Here is a 17,199-nt window from a genome sequence, read left to right as displayed (position 1 = left end):
GAGATTCCCAAACCTGAGCCGTCTTTTGTAAGTGACAAATCTGAGGAATTGTCACAGATTGAAGTGTCACTAGAGGAGGTTTTGGAATTAATTGAGAAACTTAACAGTAACAAGTCACCAGGACCAGATGGCATTCACCCAAGAGTTCTGAAAGAACTGAAATGTGAAATTGCAGAACTATTAACTACGGTTTGTAACCTGTCCTTTAAATCAGCTACTGTATCCAGTGACTGGAAGATAGCTAATGTAACGCCAATATTTAAGAAGGGCTCTAGAGGTGATCCTGGCAATTACAGACCAGTAAGTCTAACATCAGTACCGGGCAAATTAGTTGAAACAATAGTAAGAATAAAATTGTCAGACGCACAGAAGAACATAAATTGTTGCACAAAAGTCAACATGGTTTCTGTAAAGGGAGATCATGTCTTATTAATCTATTAGAGTTCTTTGAGGGGGTCAACAAACATGTGGACAAGGGGGATCCAGTGGACATAGTGTACTTAGATTTCCAGAAAGCCTTTGACAAGGTCCCTCACCAAAGGCTTTTACGTAAATTAAGTTGTCATGGGATAAGAGGGAAGATCCTTTCATGGATTGAGAACTAGTTAAAAGACAGGGAACAAAGGGTAGGAATAAATGGTAAATTTTCAGAATGGAGAGGGGTAACTAGTGGTGTTCCCCAAGGGTCAGTCCTAGGACCAATCCTATTCAACTTATTCATAAATGATCTGGAGAAAGGGGTCAACAGTGAGGTGGCAAAGTTTGCAGATGATACTAAAGTGCTCAAGATAGTTAAGACCAAGGCAGACTGTGAAGAACTTCAAAAAGATCTCACAAAACTAAGTGATTGGGCAACAAAATGGCAAATGAAATTTAATGTGGATAAATGTAAAGTAATGCACATTGGAAAAAATAACCCCAGCTATACATACAATATGATGGGGGCTAATTTAGCTACAACTAATCAGGAGAAAGATCTTGGAGTCATCGTGGACAGTTCTCTGAAGACATCCATGCAGTGTGCAGTCAAAAAAGCAAACGGGATGCTAGGAATCATTAAAAAAGGGATAGAGAATAAGATGGAGATATCTTATTGACCTTATATAAATCCATGGTGTGCCCACATCTTGAATACTGCATACAGATGTGGTCCCCTCATCTCAAAAAAGCTATACTGGCATTAGAAAAGGTTCAGAAAAGGGCAACTAAAATGATTAGGGGTTTGGAACAGGTCCCATAGGAGGAGAGATTAAAGAGGCTAGGACTTTTCTGCTTGGAAAAGAGGAGACTAAGGGGGGATATGATCGAGATATATAAAATCATGAGTGGTGTGGAGAAAGTGAATAAGGAAAAGTTATTTACTTGTTCCCATAATATAAGAACTAGGGGCCACCAAATGAAATTAATGGGCAGCAGATTTAAAACAAATAAAAGGAAGTTCTTCTTCACTCAGTGCACAGTCAACTTGTGGAACTCATTGCCTGAGGAGGTTGTGAAGGCTAGGACTATAACAGGGGTTAAAAGAGAACTGGATAAATTCATGGAGGTTAAGTCCATTAATGGCTATTAGCCAGGATGGGTAAGGAGTGGTGTCCCTAGACTCTGTTTGTTAGAGGGTGGAGATGGATGGCAGGAGAGAGATCACTAGATCATTACCTGTTAGGTTCACTCCCTCTGGGACACCTGGCATTGACCATTGTCGGTAGACAGGATACTCGGCTGGGTGGACCTTTGGTCTGACCCAGTATGGCCATTCTTATGTTCTTATGACTATTCTATATTACTGAGATGACTTGTGGAAGAGCCTTATTTGCAATGTTATTTCATTAAGCAAAGTGCAGCTTACATCATGGTGTGAGCTTCCTCTATGAATTCATCTTCTGACATTGATCCTTCTTTAATCATCTTAATGGCAACATCGTACTTTCCCTTCCATTTTCCCTGCTGCACCACTCCAAACTGGCCACTTCCTAATTCCTTGAGCAGGACGATTTCCTCTCGTTTCAGCTCCCAGATCTCTAGAGGGACAGAAGTAATCCCCTTTAGCTACCAGACTGACATATGCAGTCCTGGGGTCCTAAAGGTGTCCATTTGTTTCTTTTGCAATGCATGAAAGTGTGCCACATGAAGTCTATGGGTTTTGTCTGCAAGTGGCAGCAGAAATGGGTACCCTGCAGCACAACCCCAGAGTGCCATTTGATACCACAGCTGAGGTATGTTAGTTCACAAAACCAAACAAAGTTTGTGTGACTTATGAAGGACTTTTGGGCCAAACAATTAAAGTATCGCCAGGCTGTTTTTCAGTTGGCTTTACAAACAAATGCAATCCCACCACATAACGTGCTAGAACATAATAAGAAAGGGCCAGATTGAGATGGCTGTGGCATGGGTGTGCAGATGGAGGGAGTGCACAAGGAGCCGGTCACTTGACCCCAGAGGGAGTTGTGGAATGTGGTCCCACGGCCTCCCAACATCCACACACATAGCTGCCTTGGGAGTAGGCTGCATGCGCTGGTGGGTGGTGACTACACTAGCATTAAGAATAATGCACCTGTGCACTCCCCATACAAGGGAGGGACTGATCACCAAAGAATAATCCCTCTCTAAACTCTATGTGCTGCAGGGAGGTTCTGCATTACCTCTGACACAGAGATGAATCTAAGTGACTGCCAACCAGAGAGTTTAAAGCTTCTGCAGCCTTCTATAAGGCCAAGATTGGAAGTAAGGAAAATCATAATGGTTTCTTTTTATTGACAAATTATGGGGTGTGACGATGTGTGGGATCTATCTGTACAACCTAAGGAATTCTGGGTGAGATTATGAACTCTCTCTCTGTGTCTTTATCAAACTCTATTTGGAATGTGCAGCCCTTTGTCTTCTCTGTTGTCCTTTTACCTCATCTTGGACAGAAATTCCATGGGGGTGACGCAGGACTGGCAATAGAGGGTTGTGAAATCTGGGTGGTCCTCTATTCAAATACAAGTGCCCTAAGCAATAGGCAGCCTCCTACCCAGGAAAAAATAGTCTGTCAGGGGAGAGATAACCTGGCCACAGAGTCATCTGGTAGGGGTCTGGGATCACCTGTGGAGGCTGATCCAGGAGTCACAGGACAGAAGGACTGGAAGGTTATAAAAGGGCAGGAGCAGTTTTCCTGGGGGTCTTTGGCCATTTTCACCAGCTCAAGCAGAGGGAAGCTGCTTCAGGAGTCTGATGGGGAAGTGGGGACCCCAGCTGACCTGAACTCTGATGGACCCCAAGGGAGAGGTGAGTTAGTGGGGCATTGCATTAGGGGTGTTCAGTGTTTTCTAAATGATCTGTACCCTCTTGTCCTTTCTCTCTTACGTAAAGAGCAATGGTAGTTTAGAATCTTGTGCAAAATCTGTCTGTGTAAGTTATGTACAACACCTACCACATGTCCCTGAGGGGTTAACCTGTTTACCCAGAGTGCCTACAAGGCTGGAGTTCTGGGAAGGGCTCTGCATAAACTGGGGGGGAAAGGAGGAATTGGGAGGGTCACTCCTGGTTGCAGAGGCTCGGCAGTTGGACCACAAGGTCTCAGCTCTCAGAAGTGAGTGTTAAACAGAGAATCTTCATCCCAAGAGGGTGCCTAGAGCCCCCAAGCCAGGGGAAGTCCCTGGACTCCATTTAGACTCTAGAGGACTGGTTCTCAACCTATTTACCATTGTGGGCCACATATGCAGCTCTCTCTGTGTCATGTGGTCTGCATTCACACAATGTATATACTACCTGTATGGCCCTGAGGATGACACATGGGCCGCAGCTGTGTTCTGCGCCCAGCAGATTGAGTACCACTACTCTAGAGGATTAGAGGATTTGAGGATTCAGCATTTGGATTCCCTCACAGCAGTCTGGTGAGTGTCCAGCAGGGGGAGCTCAACCAGCGCTGTGACAGGTGGCAAACAGTGACAATGGTTTTAAAAGGGAAAATCATCTCCATACCATTTCCTAAGGATGATGTCGATGGGACGTTATTTGCTTTTGTAGTCACAGCATGTCGAAGCCTTGTAATCATACCTACAAAGAAAGCCAGTTAATGATCACAATACATGCAGCTCTCTTAAATAATAATAATAAAAATCCTAGGCAACTAACACCCCCCCGTCATGAACAAATTCTCAAGATCGACACCTAAAAGGGGGGTAAATTTATTCTTAGTATTTAGACCATTCAGTATAGCAAGAGATTCACCATAAATACTAGAAACCCAACAACCTGAGTCTCTCTAAATCTATCTATGGTAGGAGAAAAACATATGATAGGAGAAAAACACATTCAGAGTCACCAGAAAGGGCAAGGAGAGACAGAAGTGGTTTACCTGCTGAGTTATGCTGATGATAGTGAATAAGCTGGGGAACTGAATTAAAACAGTAATTTTCAGCCAGATAATATTTGTTTTCATAGTTTGTGTGCACATGGTAATGTTTGACAGTTCCATTTTTATCTCTGAAAAATAGCACAAAGTATTCTTTATGTAAAAGCCTTGTTAAGTGGACTCAATAAAGTCCAAGCCTTATTTAGTTAATTAGACAGGTAGTCACCAGACTCATGATGCACCAGTTACAATTTTGATAATATTTTTTCTTTGCTGCTATCAGCTGTCATTTAGTTAAGGGGACTCTTTGCTTAATAAGTGGTATCTAAATACTTACTCTAGTAAGGGTTATGATAAAGTTAATTGGGCCACCCAGAGTATGATGCATCACTCCAGCCCTCCTCCAGAGCATCACTCCAGCCCTCCTTTACTTTCTGTTCTGTGTGTTCCCGCTCTATTGTGGTGCAGTTGAATAAAGCAGCAAGTTCCCCAGCCTGCAGTCCTGTGAGTGAAGTGTTATTTTTGTTGCACTGAGTGGTCCCTTTACAAAACTACGTGTTACAAATTCTCCATATTTCCGTAGCTTCCAATATGTAGTATTCAAAATGCTGGTCATATTTATAAGGGATATTAGCTGTCCCATTGCAGGACACTAACTGCCTAGGAATAGGAAAAAACTTTTCCCTTGAAAATCATAGAACCATAGTGTTAGGGTCATCTAGTCTAACTCCCTGCCAAGATACAGGATTTATTGTGTCTAAATGTTATTTAATGCAAACAATGGTGGTGAGGAATCAGGATATTATATCTTCATCTGTTGCATCTGGTACTGGCCACCTCTGATTACAGGACATTTGACTAGAAGGACCAGTGGTTTGATCCACTAAGGCAATTTTTCTGAATGTTTACAGTTCCATTTCTAACCACTCCTTCCTTTTTCCTACCTCTCCCAAGCTTGATCTTCCCCCCCTTCCCCATTTCTCTCTCTGTCTCTCTCTCTCTTCAGTTTCCCCTCTCCTTCCAGCCATTACATTCATCTCCCATACAACCTATCCTTGGAGATGCTCCATGTTCAGCTGGCAATGAAATAATAATATATCTACCAGCTCTCCCTTACTCTCTCTCTCCCCTGCAACGAGCACACCTCTTTGTGGTGCTTTCTGTCACTATAGCACTGGACTCAGCAAAAGGGACCAGAAGGTTAAGGCATGGATGGATTTAGAGGGATAATACTGTTTAAAAGCCTGTTTCCAAACTTGCCCAAAGTTCAGCCCAGATCTGGTGAAGTAACTTTGGAATGGAATGACTCCCCAGATGAACAAACCCGACTCCCCAAAGGAACAAACCCATGGAGTGGACAATGGAAATGAAGGCAATCCTTTGAATACTCACTCAAGAGCCTTGCTGAATACAGACACGGAGTGCTTGCCCACTCGGCTTGAATTTCGAACCATAAAAGAACCTTCTTTCCCCTAATAATAATAATTAAAAAGGAAGGAAAACATCACAAGAAACACCCACTATTGGAGAAATATTTTGTAACTTTGCCTTGATGCATTTCCATAATGCCTTAAACTCACATCAGTTTTCCACTGCCTCAGTATATCTGGGTGATTAAACAGCTAGAGAGATTTTCAGTACATATTCATTTTTAGGCTATTTTTAATGTGAGCGGCAGCTAAATCCTACTTCTTCCCTCTTTCCCTCCCCCAGTTTGGCACTATAGATTTCTGCTTTTGAGGATGGCTTCCCAGGTAGGTGCTGAGATTCTGGTTCCCAATAGGACTTTCCTAGCAGCACATGTAGGAGCGACATTGGTCTTGTGCTGGAATTTGGTTGGTGTGTGGCTGGAACAAGACACTTACAAGTCCAGCTGTAGTCTAAGATTCAATGCTGCAAGATGCTGCACAACCTCATGTCCCATTCAGATAGATGGGATTTGGGACTGTTCAGCCCCTGATCGGACCACAGGTGACTAGTCCTTCTACTGGTGCCCCCTTCCTCCTAGAAATACACAGTGATTTGCCAGGATTATACTTCCTTTCTGAACTTCTGGTGCAGGCAGCTGGAAGGAAAGTTGGGCCATGGCTCCGTCGAGCATGGTGTGAGCTGCAAGTGGCTGAGCACCAATGGGAGGCAGTACACAAGGAGTGAGTGTCACGGGAGCTCGGAGGTGTAAGAGGTAAGTGTACTAGCGGCTAACATGCCATGTCTCCGATGGAACGGAATATGGCAATGCCATTGTCCAGTCGTCTGCATTTGTGCACGTCATAGAATCCCCCCACAGTATTCTCTGATTGGCAGTCTGTGCTCCTAAAAGACCAACATTTGAAATAGCAACATAGAGTATTGTATGTCGGGAATGAAAGCCATTGGCAGAGCTTTGGGGGAGGGCGCTGCCTGCCCTTTGCCTAGTTTAGATTAGTGCCATTACTTCTCCACCTCTAGGGACCTTACATTCACCCACAACCTAATTACTCCTATATCTTCAAACTACATTAATACCTATTTCAGTTTCTGCCACTCTCACTGTAATACTAAAGTTATTTAAAGAGTATTCACACCCTCTAGAGGCGAGGAGCAGCACTGATAACAATAGATTTAGAGAGGGGTTTAAACGCAGTTAATAAAGATATTTCCAGTACCTTCTGTCGCAGCAGTTCCTCTGCCTGGGCCCTGGAGATATCACCAGCGTACCAGCTACAACAAGAAATATTGTTTACAGCATGATTTCCGAATAATGGTTTGGCAAAGTAGACCAATGAAAAACCCTTACAAGATGCCTCATTTTCAAATTTGCTTTTAAAAAGCTTTTGAAATATCTATCTTGCATAGCCCCCAGTAGTAGCAGCAGCATGTTAAGAATGGTCCATTTTCAAACACAAAGTTCCTTACCAGTGTTTTTAATAAAATCTCGGATCATTAAAATTAAGCATCTGGGGTGGCCGCTGCCTCTCCACGTTCCCTGTTCAGGGGCTTCGGGTCACTGAATCCATGTAAATAGCCCCACTCCTCTGGCCCTCTTCACCCGGCTCTATTTGGGGCCAGCATGGCACCCTGCTCTGCAGCCTTCAGAGAGCGAGGATAGTTTCTTTTTTGGCAACTCTGCCATGGAGAGCCCTGCATGCACCCCCACCCTGGGGGGACTTTCAACTGAAAAGTGTAACTCCTACAACGTTCAAACCTCTTTGTGATAGGCAGGCTTTACCTTACATAATATGCTCATGAGCGGCAAGCTCCCAAACGCAGGAGACAGCTACTTCATACATGTTTTCAAGTGACACTCCCCTCAGCCTCATCACAGGGGTCAGTCTTTTGTGAGCACCCCCTTTTATCGGGATATCAGACAGGCTTTTCTAAAAGCCTCCCCATCTGCTGCTTTGTTGGGTGAAAACATATTCAGTCCATTGGAAGTCTATGGAAGATTATTTATAATAAGGATGATTTGTACCACAGAAGGGTTGAGAGGGGGATAAAGGCTCCACTGTGCTAGGACTGTGCAGACATCTAATGGAAAGATGGTCCTTGTCCCAAAGAGCTTAAGATTTACACATGAAAACACTCCACATACTCACTCATGCTTTGCAATGCTCTCCTCTTCTTCTGATGAATGGTCACTTCCACTGGAGTTTCTCCTACAAAGACGAAACACCCCATTGAAATCCTGATTAAATACGCAGACCTTCCTCAAGTCAAAACCCAAATTAAATGTATTCACACTGAACTAAGCCTAGGCTCAGCCCAAAGCGGATTTTTCCCCCTTTACGCAAATTTGAGGATATATTTCATTTTCTTTCCATTTCTCTTTTGGTTTGGTGAGGGTGAAAAAAGTACACACTTTCCCATGGTAAAATACTCTAACCTCAGTTTTAGAGCTGCAGCTGAATGTTGCAAATGAACATGTTGCAGGTAGAAAGTCCTTTATAAGTAGTGATGCCTTGGCTAGTTGTGGGAGGAAATTTTAACTTGAGTTTTAAAAATTATCATTTGAAAAATCAGGAGCCTGCTCAGAGGGCATTCACAAGACTTCTGAGCAGAGCCTAAAGCGGCTTCGCCCCCTTTGTGATAATACCTAGTGTGCTGCGAGACTTAAACACTCTCTCGGCCCGTCCTGCTAGGCAGAGGGGCTGAACCGCTCTGCTGCAGTTATGAGGAGATTGTAATTGCCTCATTGAAGCTTACACAGAAATCCTCCAAAACCCCACAAGCTCAAAATCCTCCAATAAATGTTTTTAACATCAGGGACAGAATTAAAATAGCACATGCCAAAACAAGTTACAACATAACAAATACCTCCCCTCTCCTCTCCCTAACCCCAACAACAAACCAATAATTTAGGATTCTAATTTTTACTGCATTCTACGGCATTCAGGAAATTATAGGAAATTATATGATCACATTTTACAAAAAAGTTGTGGGCCTGATCCAGCTCCGCTTACTCAGACAAACCTCTTTACAGTCTATGGGATTACTCAAATGCTCCCTGCAAACATGCAGGCAAGTGCTTAATTTTATGCACAACGTAAGTGTTTGCAAGATCAGGGCCAAAGACACTTAAAAAAATGGGTCTGATCTGGCAGGCTTCATTTAAACAAAATCATGTTACTTTGTATGGGACTACTCACATGCATAATGTTACTTACATATGTAAATGTTTTCAAGGTTGGGGCCTTAATAGTGAAGTAAGAATATGTAGGGTGAAATCCTGGCCCTATTGAAGTCAATGGCAAAACTTCCATTGATATCAGTGGGGCCGGTATTTCACCGATAATTTTTTTCATTAAATATGTATACAGCAAGGAGATGAAGATATAGTCTAGCTGATATCATTCATGACACTTTATACAGGGTCCTCAGAAAGCCATAGAATGATCATAAACCAGTGAAACATTCTGGAAATGTGGCCTGGTCTTTCCTAAAATGGTGAGGTGAAAATTTAAGCACTGAGTGGCTGGATGTTGATTTACCCAAGTTCATCATCATCCCAGGAGATCTCTTTCAGATAGGGACTTGGTGCGAAGCCTTCATTCCTGCAAATTAAACAGTTCACGATTCAGTTATCTTGTATAATTCCATCTTAAATTTGACCTTTTCAAATAGGAAATGGGATTAAACAAACTCACTCACTAACTTTTTATAGTGTCAGAAAGATTTTCATGTTTAAAATATTTTAAACTAGTCCTGGTGTTTATATGCCACATAGAGGAAGGCATGGGGAATTTTGTTGTTGTAGGAAATTACTTTTTAATACATTAAAATCTGTAACAGCCATTGAAATAACTTCCATCTTAGCGATCGGCTTTCTCAGCAGGAGGAGTGGAGCAGGCAGTTTGTAGGTAGGGCTGCTCAATCATGTTTTGATGTACTAATGGCTGCCAGCAGCGGGTTCTCTGATCCAAAAACAATTCCCAGACATCAAAAAGTCAATGGCTGTACCAAGCACTCTCTTTCAGGTTCAACTCAGTCAAGCATCTTTATGAAGCAAAGCAGCTCGGGCTGTGAGGAGACCACCTGAGGCACTAGGCAGCATGGCAGGTCAGAGCTAAACTGTGTGGACTGAGGCGGTTTTCTGGTTGGAAACACAGGGCAACCGTATCAGTTGCAAGCTGCATCTGTTGGAGGGACAGAAAGACAGGACAGTAGCAGTGAATGTGACCGTGACTGAAGCAGAGAGACTGGGCATCTTGGGCAGAGAACTCAATGGAGTGGAAGACTTGAAGATTGCTGAGTAAGGGAACTGCCTGCTGTTTGTTTCCTCCTGTGTTAATGGAAAGAGGACAATGTGGGTCATTTGTTTCGGTAAATAAAAGAGATTACACCAAAAATATACCTGACTTGTACTTTCAATTTCTCATCCTAATAGCAACGGCCCTCCAAGGCCCTGACTCCAATTAGTCACAAAGGTCAAAGGGAAACACTATGAATAATTCTCTTTCTCTTTCTCTGCTCCTTCCCTTCAGCTCAGGATGCTGTGTTTGAGCTGTGAGAGCCTGGAGCTGATTGCATCAGGTGTATACATACACCACTTAGCCATCAACCAAGCAGTCATGCACTCTGCACTCTGTGCATTAAACTGGGTAGCCCCTCACACATACTAATTTGTTGCTGGCCTTCTGCTTTCTTTGATTCCATGGGACTTTTTACAGTGTGATGAATATCAAGCTGGGTATTGTGTGTTAGAAGCTAATGTTTCTTTATTTGTTTCTTTCTTTATTTACAAATTGTACTTGAATCAATGAGTTATTAGTCGACCAGCCAAAACTCCACTCAGTCCAAACTCTCTTCAGTCTGTCTGGGACCTCTCTCAGCTGAACATAGGTATTGCTCCCAGCTGGAGATTAATGAGAAAATACCTTCCTTTAATTTGCTGAAGGAGGTTCCTCCCTTTGTGGACCACAAGGGAAATAACCAAGAAAATCTATAGAAAGGGGTGCCCAGTCATTGCGGTAAAACATTAAGGGCTTGTCTACATGGGGGTTTTAATCCAGACCAAATCAAGTTAATCTGGTTTGAAAACACTTGTGTACGCATGACGCAACCAATCACTGTGTATTAATTCCACATCTATCAGGTGTTCTGGAGTTGTTCTGCCCAGTGGACTAGGTTCACTTCAAATTGTATTAGTTTGGTCTTTTGTTTGTGTGCATGCAATTGCTGTGCACCACTTCTTGTATGCTTCCACTGGCAATTCCATAGTGCTTTGCAGGTTGACCATTACTGACCTGTCTGTTTACTTGTGTGCACACCCTGCCCTGGGATCAAGTTTACAGGATGTCCCTTCCCCCTTTTAAAAGCTGGTGCAGAGCTAGATTTTGCTATTTGCTCCTGGATCCCAGTGTATCGTTCTGGTGATACCACTGCGATAGCGCTCCAGAAGCCCACATCATGCCTTGTGCAGCCCCTTGGATCTCAGCTGAGACCCTGGATCTCATCACCATCTAGGGGAGCAGCGTTGGTTCAGGAAGCTCTTTGCGGCCAGCTACAGGAATGAGGAGTTTTTTGTGGACACTGCAAAGCAGCTGTCTGTGAGGAGCCATGAGTGGGTTGCCACCCAGTGCTGGATAGAGCAAGCGGCTCAGGAGAAAATACATTGAAATGAGGGATAAAAGGAGACAATCTGGCAGGGGACGTGTGACCTGTCCATTTTTTGATGAACTGGACAGGCTTCTACATGATTATAGTACGACCCTTCCCAGGCACTATTTGGAGCCTGCTGCCTGTGTTCTGCCCTCCACCCACGATGACTGGCTCAACCAGTTGGAAAATGAGAAGGAGGATGCCGGAGAGGAGCTGCCCTGGAAAACCGGGATCTTTTGGGGACTAAGGATGCTGACGATGCCCAGCTGGAAAGCCCGCTCCAATCCTGACCTGCTACAATGGACCCTGATTCCTGCCTTGTCTTGTCGGAGCCAGAGTCCCAGCCAGAAAACCAGGCTGGGACCGAAGAATCAGATCCCTTGGAGGGAACTTCAGCAGGTTGGAAACCTGTCCTTACAATTTATTATTACTGTTGGCAGATGTGCATTAGAACCCTCCCACTCCCTACCCCCTTTTGCTATTTCAAAATGGCACATATCCCGACCCTCTGTGCCCCGTCCCGTGGCAGAGTTGAATACCGAAAGCATTCATTTGTGCAAAATCCCACAGTTTGTTGAGACACTGGTTACAGGAAAATAATTGGGGTTACTTTTCATAGTTCGCATGAGGTATGAGTGCACATTGCATGGGCAGACCAGGCTGAGGTACAAATGCCATGTAACAAGCAGTTTAGTGGATAACCATAGCAGCCCCCCAACCTGAAGCAAATACTCACCAGCAACTACACACCACACAACAAAAACACTAACCCAGGAACCAAACCCTGCAACAAACCTTGCCTGCATATCTATTCAAGGGACACCATCATAGGACCTAACCGCGTCAGCCACACTATCAGAGGCTCCTTCACCTGCACATCTACCAATGTGATATATGCCATCATATGCCAGCAATGCCCCCCTGCCATGTACATTGGCCAAACCGGACAGTCTTTGCACAAAAGAATAAATGGATACAAATCTGACATCAGGAATTACAACATTAAGAAACCAACAGGAGAACTCTTCAACCTCCCTGGTCGCTCAATAACAGACTTAAAAGTGGCAATTCTTCAACAAAAAAACTTCAAAAACAGACTCCAAGGTGAAACTGAAGAACTGGAATTAATTTGCAAACTGGACACCATCAAATTAGGCCTGAATAAAGACTGGGAGTGGATGAGTCATTACAAAACCTAATTTTACCATAGCAATTTCCCCCTACTGTTACTCACACCTTCTTGTCAACTGTTTGAAATGGGCCACCCTCATTACCACTACAAAAGTGATTTTTTTTCCCTTGATATTCTACTGATAATTACATTGTCTCATTAGACTGACCCCCCAACCTGGTAAGGCAACTCCCATCTTTTCGTGTACTATGTATAAATATACCTTCTACTGTATTTTCCACTTCATGCATCTGATGAAGTGGGTTCTAGCTCACAATAGCTTATGCCCAAATAAATTTTTAGTCTCTGAGGTGCCACAAGGACTTCTCATTGTTTTTGCTGATACAGACTAACATGGCTACCACTCTGAAACCTGTAACCATAGCAGGGCCTTTCTGGTTTTCTCTGTGCTGTCTCCATGTCTGCAGGGGAGGTATAGCAGAACTTAAAACTGAGAAATTGCTGAATTTTGTTTAGCACGTTATACAGAATAGTTGCATGCCCAGTCCCCACGCCCCAGCATAGCTTGCAAGCCCCTTCCACTCCTGCAGCACTTCTGGGGGCCATCCTGGTGAATAACTTCACACCATATGTCGCTGGTCTGCCTTTTGCCTTTAAGAATAAGGCCATTCTGTGCCTCCTCATCACCCTCCTCAGCATAATGTCACTGAGAGTCAGGACAGCCTAAAGGGGATGTAGAGAGGATTACAATCTAGCTCGCCCCCTGATGCTCCCCATAGCCCTCTCTTTGCACCTCAGACACCACAGAAATGCCTCCAGTGCCCAAACAAATCTGCAAAATCAAACCTGGAACATAGCTCTGACCACCCGCACCCCTACCAACAGCCTGAAAGCAGATACAGGACACTGAAATCCAAATGCAGCCAGCACCTTCTCTCCATGCAAACCATTGACCATCTTTGAGGTTCCCCCAAGAATGGGAAGAGACTCAGGGAGGAAAAGTCACATATACAAAGAAACTATTAGGATTTTTCTGGCATATAAACAGTACACAACTGTTTTTTCCCCTTACTCCCACAACCCCTGCAACAGCCAGACCATCAAGGACTCTATATACTGCTGACAGGCTGGTCAACCTGAAGGGGAGAAAAAGGAAGACTCGCAATGAGACATTTGCAGAACGCATGGCTGAGTCACAAAGGAAAACCAGACTGGCTGAGAGGTGGAGGCAGTACATGAGGACTGAGTGGGAGAAAGAAATGCAGCTCTCCCCGGAGATAGTGACAGTGGCCAAGAACAGAGACCAGAGAAAGCATGGCTGTGGCTAAGGTCAACATCGCCATGGCCAAGGAGCACACGGAAAAACACAGACAGATGCAGAGGCAGCTCATGGATGCTGTCCTGAGCCAGAATGCCATTCACTTCTCAGATCCAACCTCTGGGCACCGAGAACACTGAGTCCTGGGACCCCTGCGGCACCTTTGACAACTTTGAGCCATGGCACTCAACCCCAGAATCTAGAGGCAAGGTGTATTCTCGCCTGTGACTTTATGCAAACCCCCCACCCCCGAGTGTTGTATTTGAAATGTTCACACTGTTGCATTAATGAAATGTTTGTGTACAGTTGGTTAGCTAGTAGATTGGTTAGTTAAATGCATTTCCAAATACAAATACATTATTTTTTCCTTTGGCTTCATTAAAACCTTATTATTGGTTTCTGTTGTTGTTTCATAATAAAAACAGTTCACAGTGCATCCATTATGAGTCATCATTGCATTTAACACAGAAAATCCTTTAAATAAAGCTGAAATAATTCATAGGGTTTTACATAAGTACACACTTCAATCACCTACACACAATCCCCCAGTGCTCGCAATGTCTGTATCCCAGCACAAGCCCCCCGGGCTGCCACATTCAGGCACAAGACTCAAAATATGAAAACAGGCATCCCTGGCAGCATTCTCCCAGCTGTTAGTGTTCTCTAGGGGATACTCTGCTGGCTGCTCGAACCTGCAAGCAAGTCTCTCTTAACACCAGCCTCCCACCCATCAGCAAGGTTCCTTCCCCCCTTGCTCTCACAAATATTGCACAGAAGCATGAAGTGCAGCTAAAATGCTTGGAAAAAAAATTTCTGCAGCTTCCAACCTATTCCATGAACAGCACCATCTGCCTTTCAAATGACCTAATATACACTTGACAATTCTGCAATTACTGAGGCAATGGTTAAAATGTCCCCTCCTTCTGTCCCAGAACAAGCGTATGGCTTCATTAGCCAGGACATTAGGGGGTAAGCCAGGTCTCCCTGAATAACCAGCCCAACCTCCACACTATTAATGTCCACAGTGCTTCTGAGGGGGAACAGTCTTTTCTCCATTAATCTAAATGGAACTGAGTTCCAAAAGATCCTAGCATTGTGGGTGCTTCCAGAGCACCCTGCATTTATGTCTGTCATGCTGCCATGGGAGTCCACTTGTCCTTGGTGAAGCTTGGAGAAATACCCTCTTCTGTTTATAAATTCTGCAGCCTGGTGGGAGAAGGGGGCAAAAGATAGGCATATGGGTCCCATCACTTGCCCCTATACAGTTTGGGAACCCCATGCATGCAAAGCCATCAGTAATCTCCTGAGCATTATACAGCTTCATGACCCAATTAGACAGCACCTGATCAATGACCTAGTAGAGAATGGTCCCAACGATTGATCTCCCTGCACTGGATTGGTGGGCTACAGACTGGTAACATTCTGGGGTGGCCAACTTCTGGATGGTAGCTATGACCTGCTTCTCCACCGGTGCGGGGCACAGCAAGTTGGCACACTGTTGCTGCAGCTCTAGGGTCAGTTTCATGCAGATCTCAAAAAAGGTTTCCCATCTGGTAGTTCTATGGCCCCTGCTGGTCACCCCGGCTCTGCAGAACGATCCTCTCCCACCAATCCACACTGGTTTCCTGAGCCCAGAAGTGGCACTGAATGCTGTGTAGGTGATCCAGGAACTCGGCCTCTTGTTCCAATGGCATCCTCCTGTTCTTCTACCTTGTCCTGCTGCCACCGCCGTAGAGTATCCCCCTGATGCTGGAGGAGCTGTTGCTGATGCCATAGGATATTCTCCGGTTCCCATGTCATTCTCTTGGGTGGTGCAACGGGCATTCAGCCAGCTCTGAGTGCTGTAATACAGCCCAAGCAGCCTGTGCATACTCATGTTTATCACCAGAGCAGTGTGCAGCATGCTGGACGACAGTATTTTAGAAACGTTGCGAGCCTGCCCAGAAAGGAAGTATGGGGCGGAGACGGTGAAAACGTGATTTTTTAAATAAAATTGAACCTGCCTGCCTTTCCACACTTCACAGCGAAAGCAATCCCAGGATTCAAGCTGCTCAGCAGGGAAGCCCAGACGTATCCCTTGGAAATACATTCCATGGGACACCTCTGGAGAATGCTGTGCCCTCAGTTCGCAGCAAACTGCTGTCATGTGTTCACATGATGTGAACTGAAAATGGAACAGTTGTTCCATATGCACACTGTTGGTGCAACTCACATCCTGCCAGTTACGTGATGTGCAACAGAAAGCTTCGGATTAACTCCCTTTCCCAGCCCTCCGCCCCAGGTGGATACCCCAAAGGTGAAAAGTGCTTCTTTCCTAATAGTCTCCATTAACTCTAAAGTTGCCACTGCTATTGCAGGTACATTCCAAAATAAAAACCACTAGAGACTGTTCAGATAATAGGCTACCCAGCGATTATTGTCACTCTTGCCTGATCTGGTAGCTAAAATTCTAGTTATTTCACAGGGAGAAGTGGAAGTAGGTGAGATGGAAGCAAAGATGGGGCAGGACAGATTTTTGAACAGCCTTAAGGAATGCAACCCCCCTTCTTTGTACATATTGTTATATGGTTTGCAAGTAGTGGACTTTTTGTGAGCCTTTGAAATGAAAATGATAAATCCTGAGGAGGCTTGACTTGCCTCTAAATTCCACAATACACATGCATCAGAGAGACACTGTACGTGTCATGTATATAAGACTGTGGCAAGGGTCAAAGAGGGCGAGGTAAAAGGAGAAAAGAATGGAAGTTGTAGAGAAAATTAAGGCTCATGAGATCAGCTGGAGCAAGTTTAAAAAGCCACCAGGGTAGTTCTTAACTGGATCCTGGAACGCCCCAGTGCCAGCAGGGTTGTTTAAGGATGGGTGTGATGTGGAATGAGGGTCATTGCTGAACAAATATTCTCTATTAAGTGTGCAAAGTAAACTTACCCTTCCAGGTCCCTTACTTGCCACCAGTCAGGATCCTCTTCTTTCAGAACATAATACTTGTTGTTCCTGATGAGCTGGATATCAGAGTTTCCTTTGGGTTCATAGTCATACTCTGCCACAGTGATCTTCAGCGAGGGTTTACCAGGTGCTAGAACTGGAGGCAGACTGTCATGCTTCAGCTTTTGAAGGCAGAGGAAACAAAACTACAATGAAGTGCATCGCAGTAGAAAATCATTTTTAGCATTTATATTGCAGTTTGCATCTTCAATGAGCTCTGTGACTGCGAAGAAATTAATGCAAGCTAACAAGAAATGCATCGTGTGCTGAAGTATTTTTTCCTTCATCTGTTTTAAAACACATTCCAACAGCTGTAGTCCAATATAAATAATGAACTACAAACCAAACTCTATTAC

The 17,199-nt window shown here is 44.2% G+C and overlaps 1 protein-coding gene across 1 annotated transcript in view; it reads right to left on the bottom strand.

The window, feature by feature from the left end:
- Positions 1-17,199, bottom strand: part of BMX (BMX non-receptor tyrosine kinase) — a 37,031-nt gene that overhangs the window by 8,691 nt on the left and 11,141 nt on the right. Inside the window, exons 6-12 of the mRNA XM_043546278.1 lie at positions 16,787-16,965; positions 9,327-9,363; positions 6,979-7,059; positions 5,726-5,805; positions 4,337-4,464; positions 3,961-4,035; positions 1,847-2,018 (exon numbers count right to left, since the gene is read on the bottom strand). Of these exons, the coding sequence (XP_043402213.1) occupies positions 1,847-2,018; positions 3,961-4,035; positions 4,337-4,464; positions 5,726-5,805; positions 6,979-7,059; positions 9,327-9,363; positions 16,787-16,965 (752 nt within the window). The remainder of the gene's footprint in view (positions 1-1,846; positions 2,019-3,960; positions 4,036-4,336; positions 4,465-5,725; positions 5,806-6,978; positions 7,060-9,326; positions 9,364-16,786; positions 16,966-17,199) is intronic.

This window comes from Chelonia mydas, chromosome 1 (genome assembly GCF_015237465.2).
Source record: "Chelonia mydas isolate rCheMyd1 chromosome 1, rCheMyd1.pri.v2, whole genome shotgun sequence".
In the NCBI taxonomy this organism is placed as follows: domain Eukaryota; kingdom Metazoa; phylum Chordata; order Testudines; family Cheloniidae; genus Chelonia; species Chelonia mydas.
This window is presented reverse-complemented; position numbering and strand designations above follow the sequence as displayed.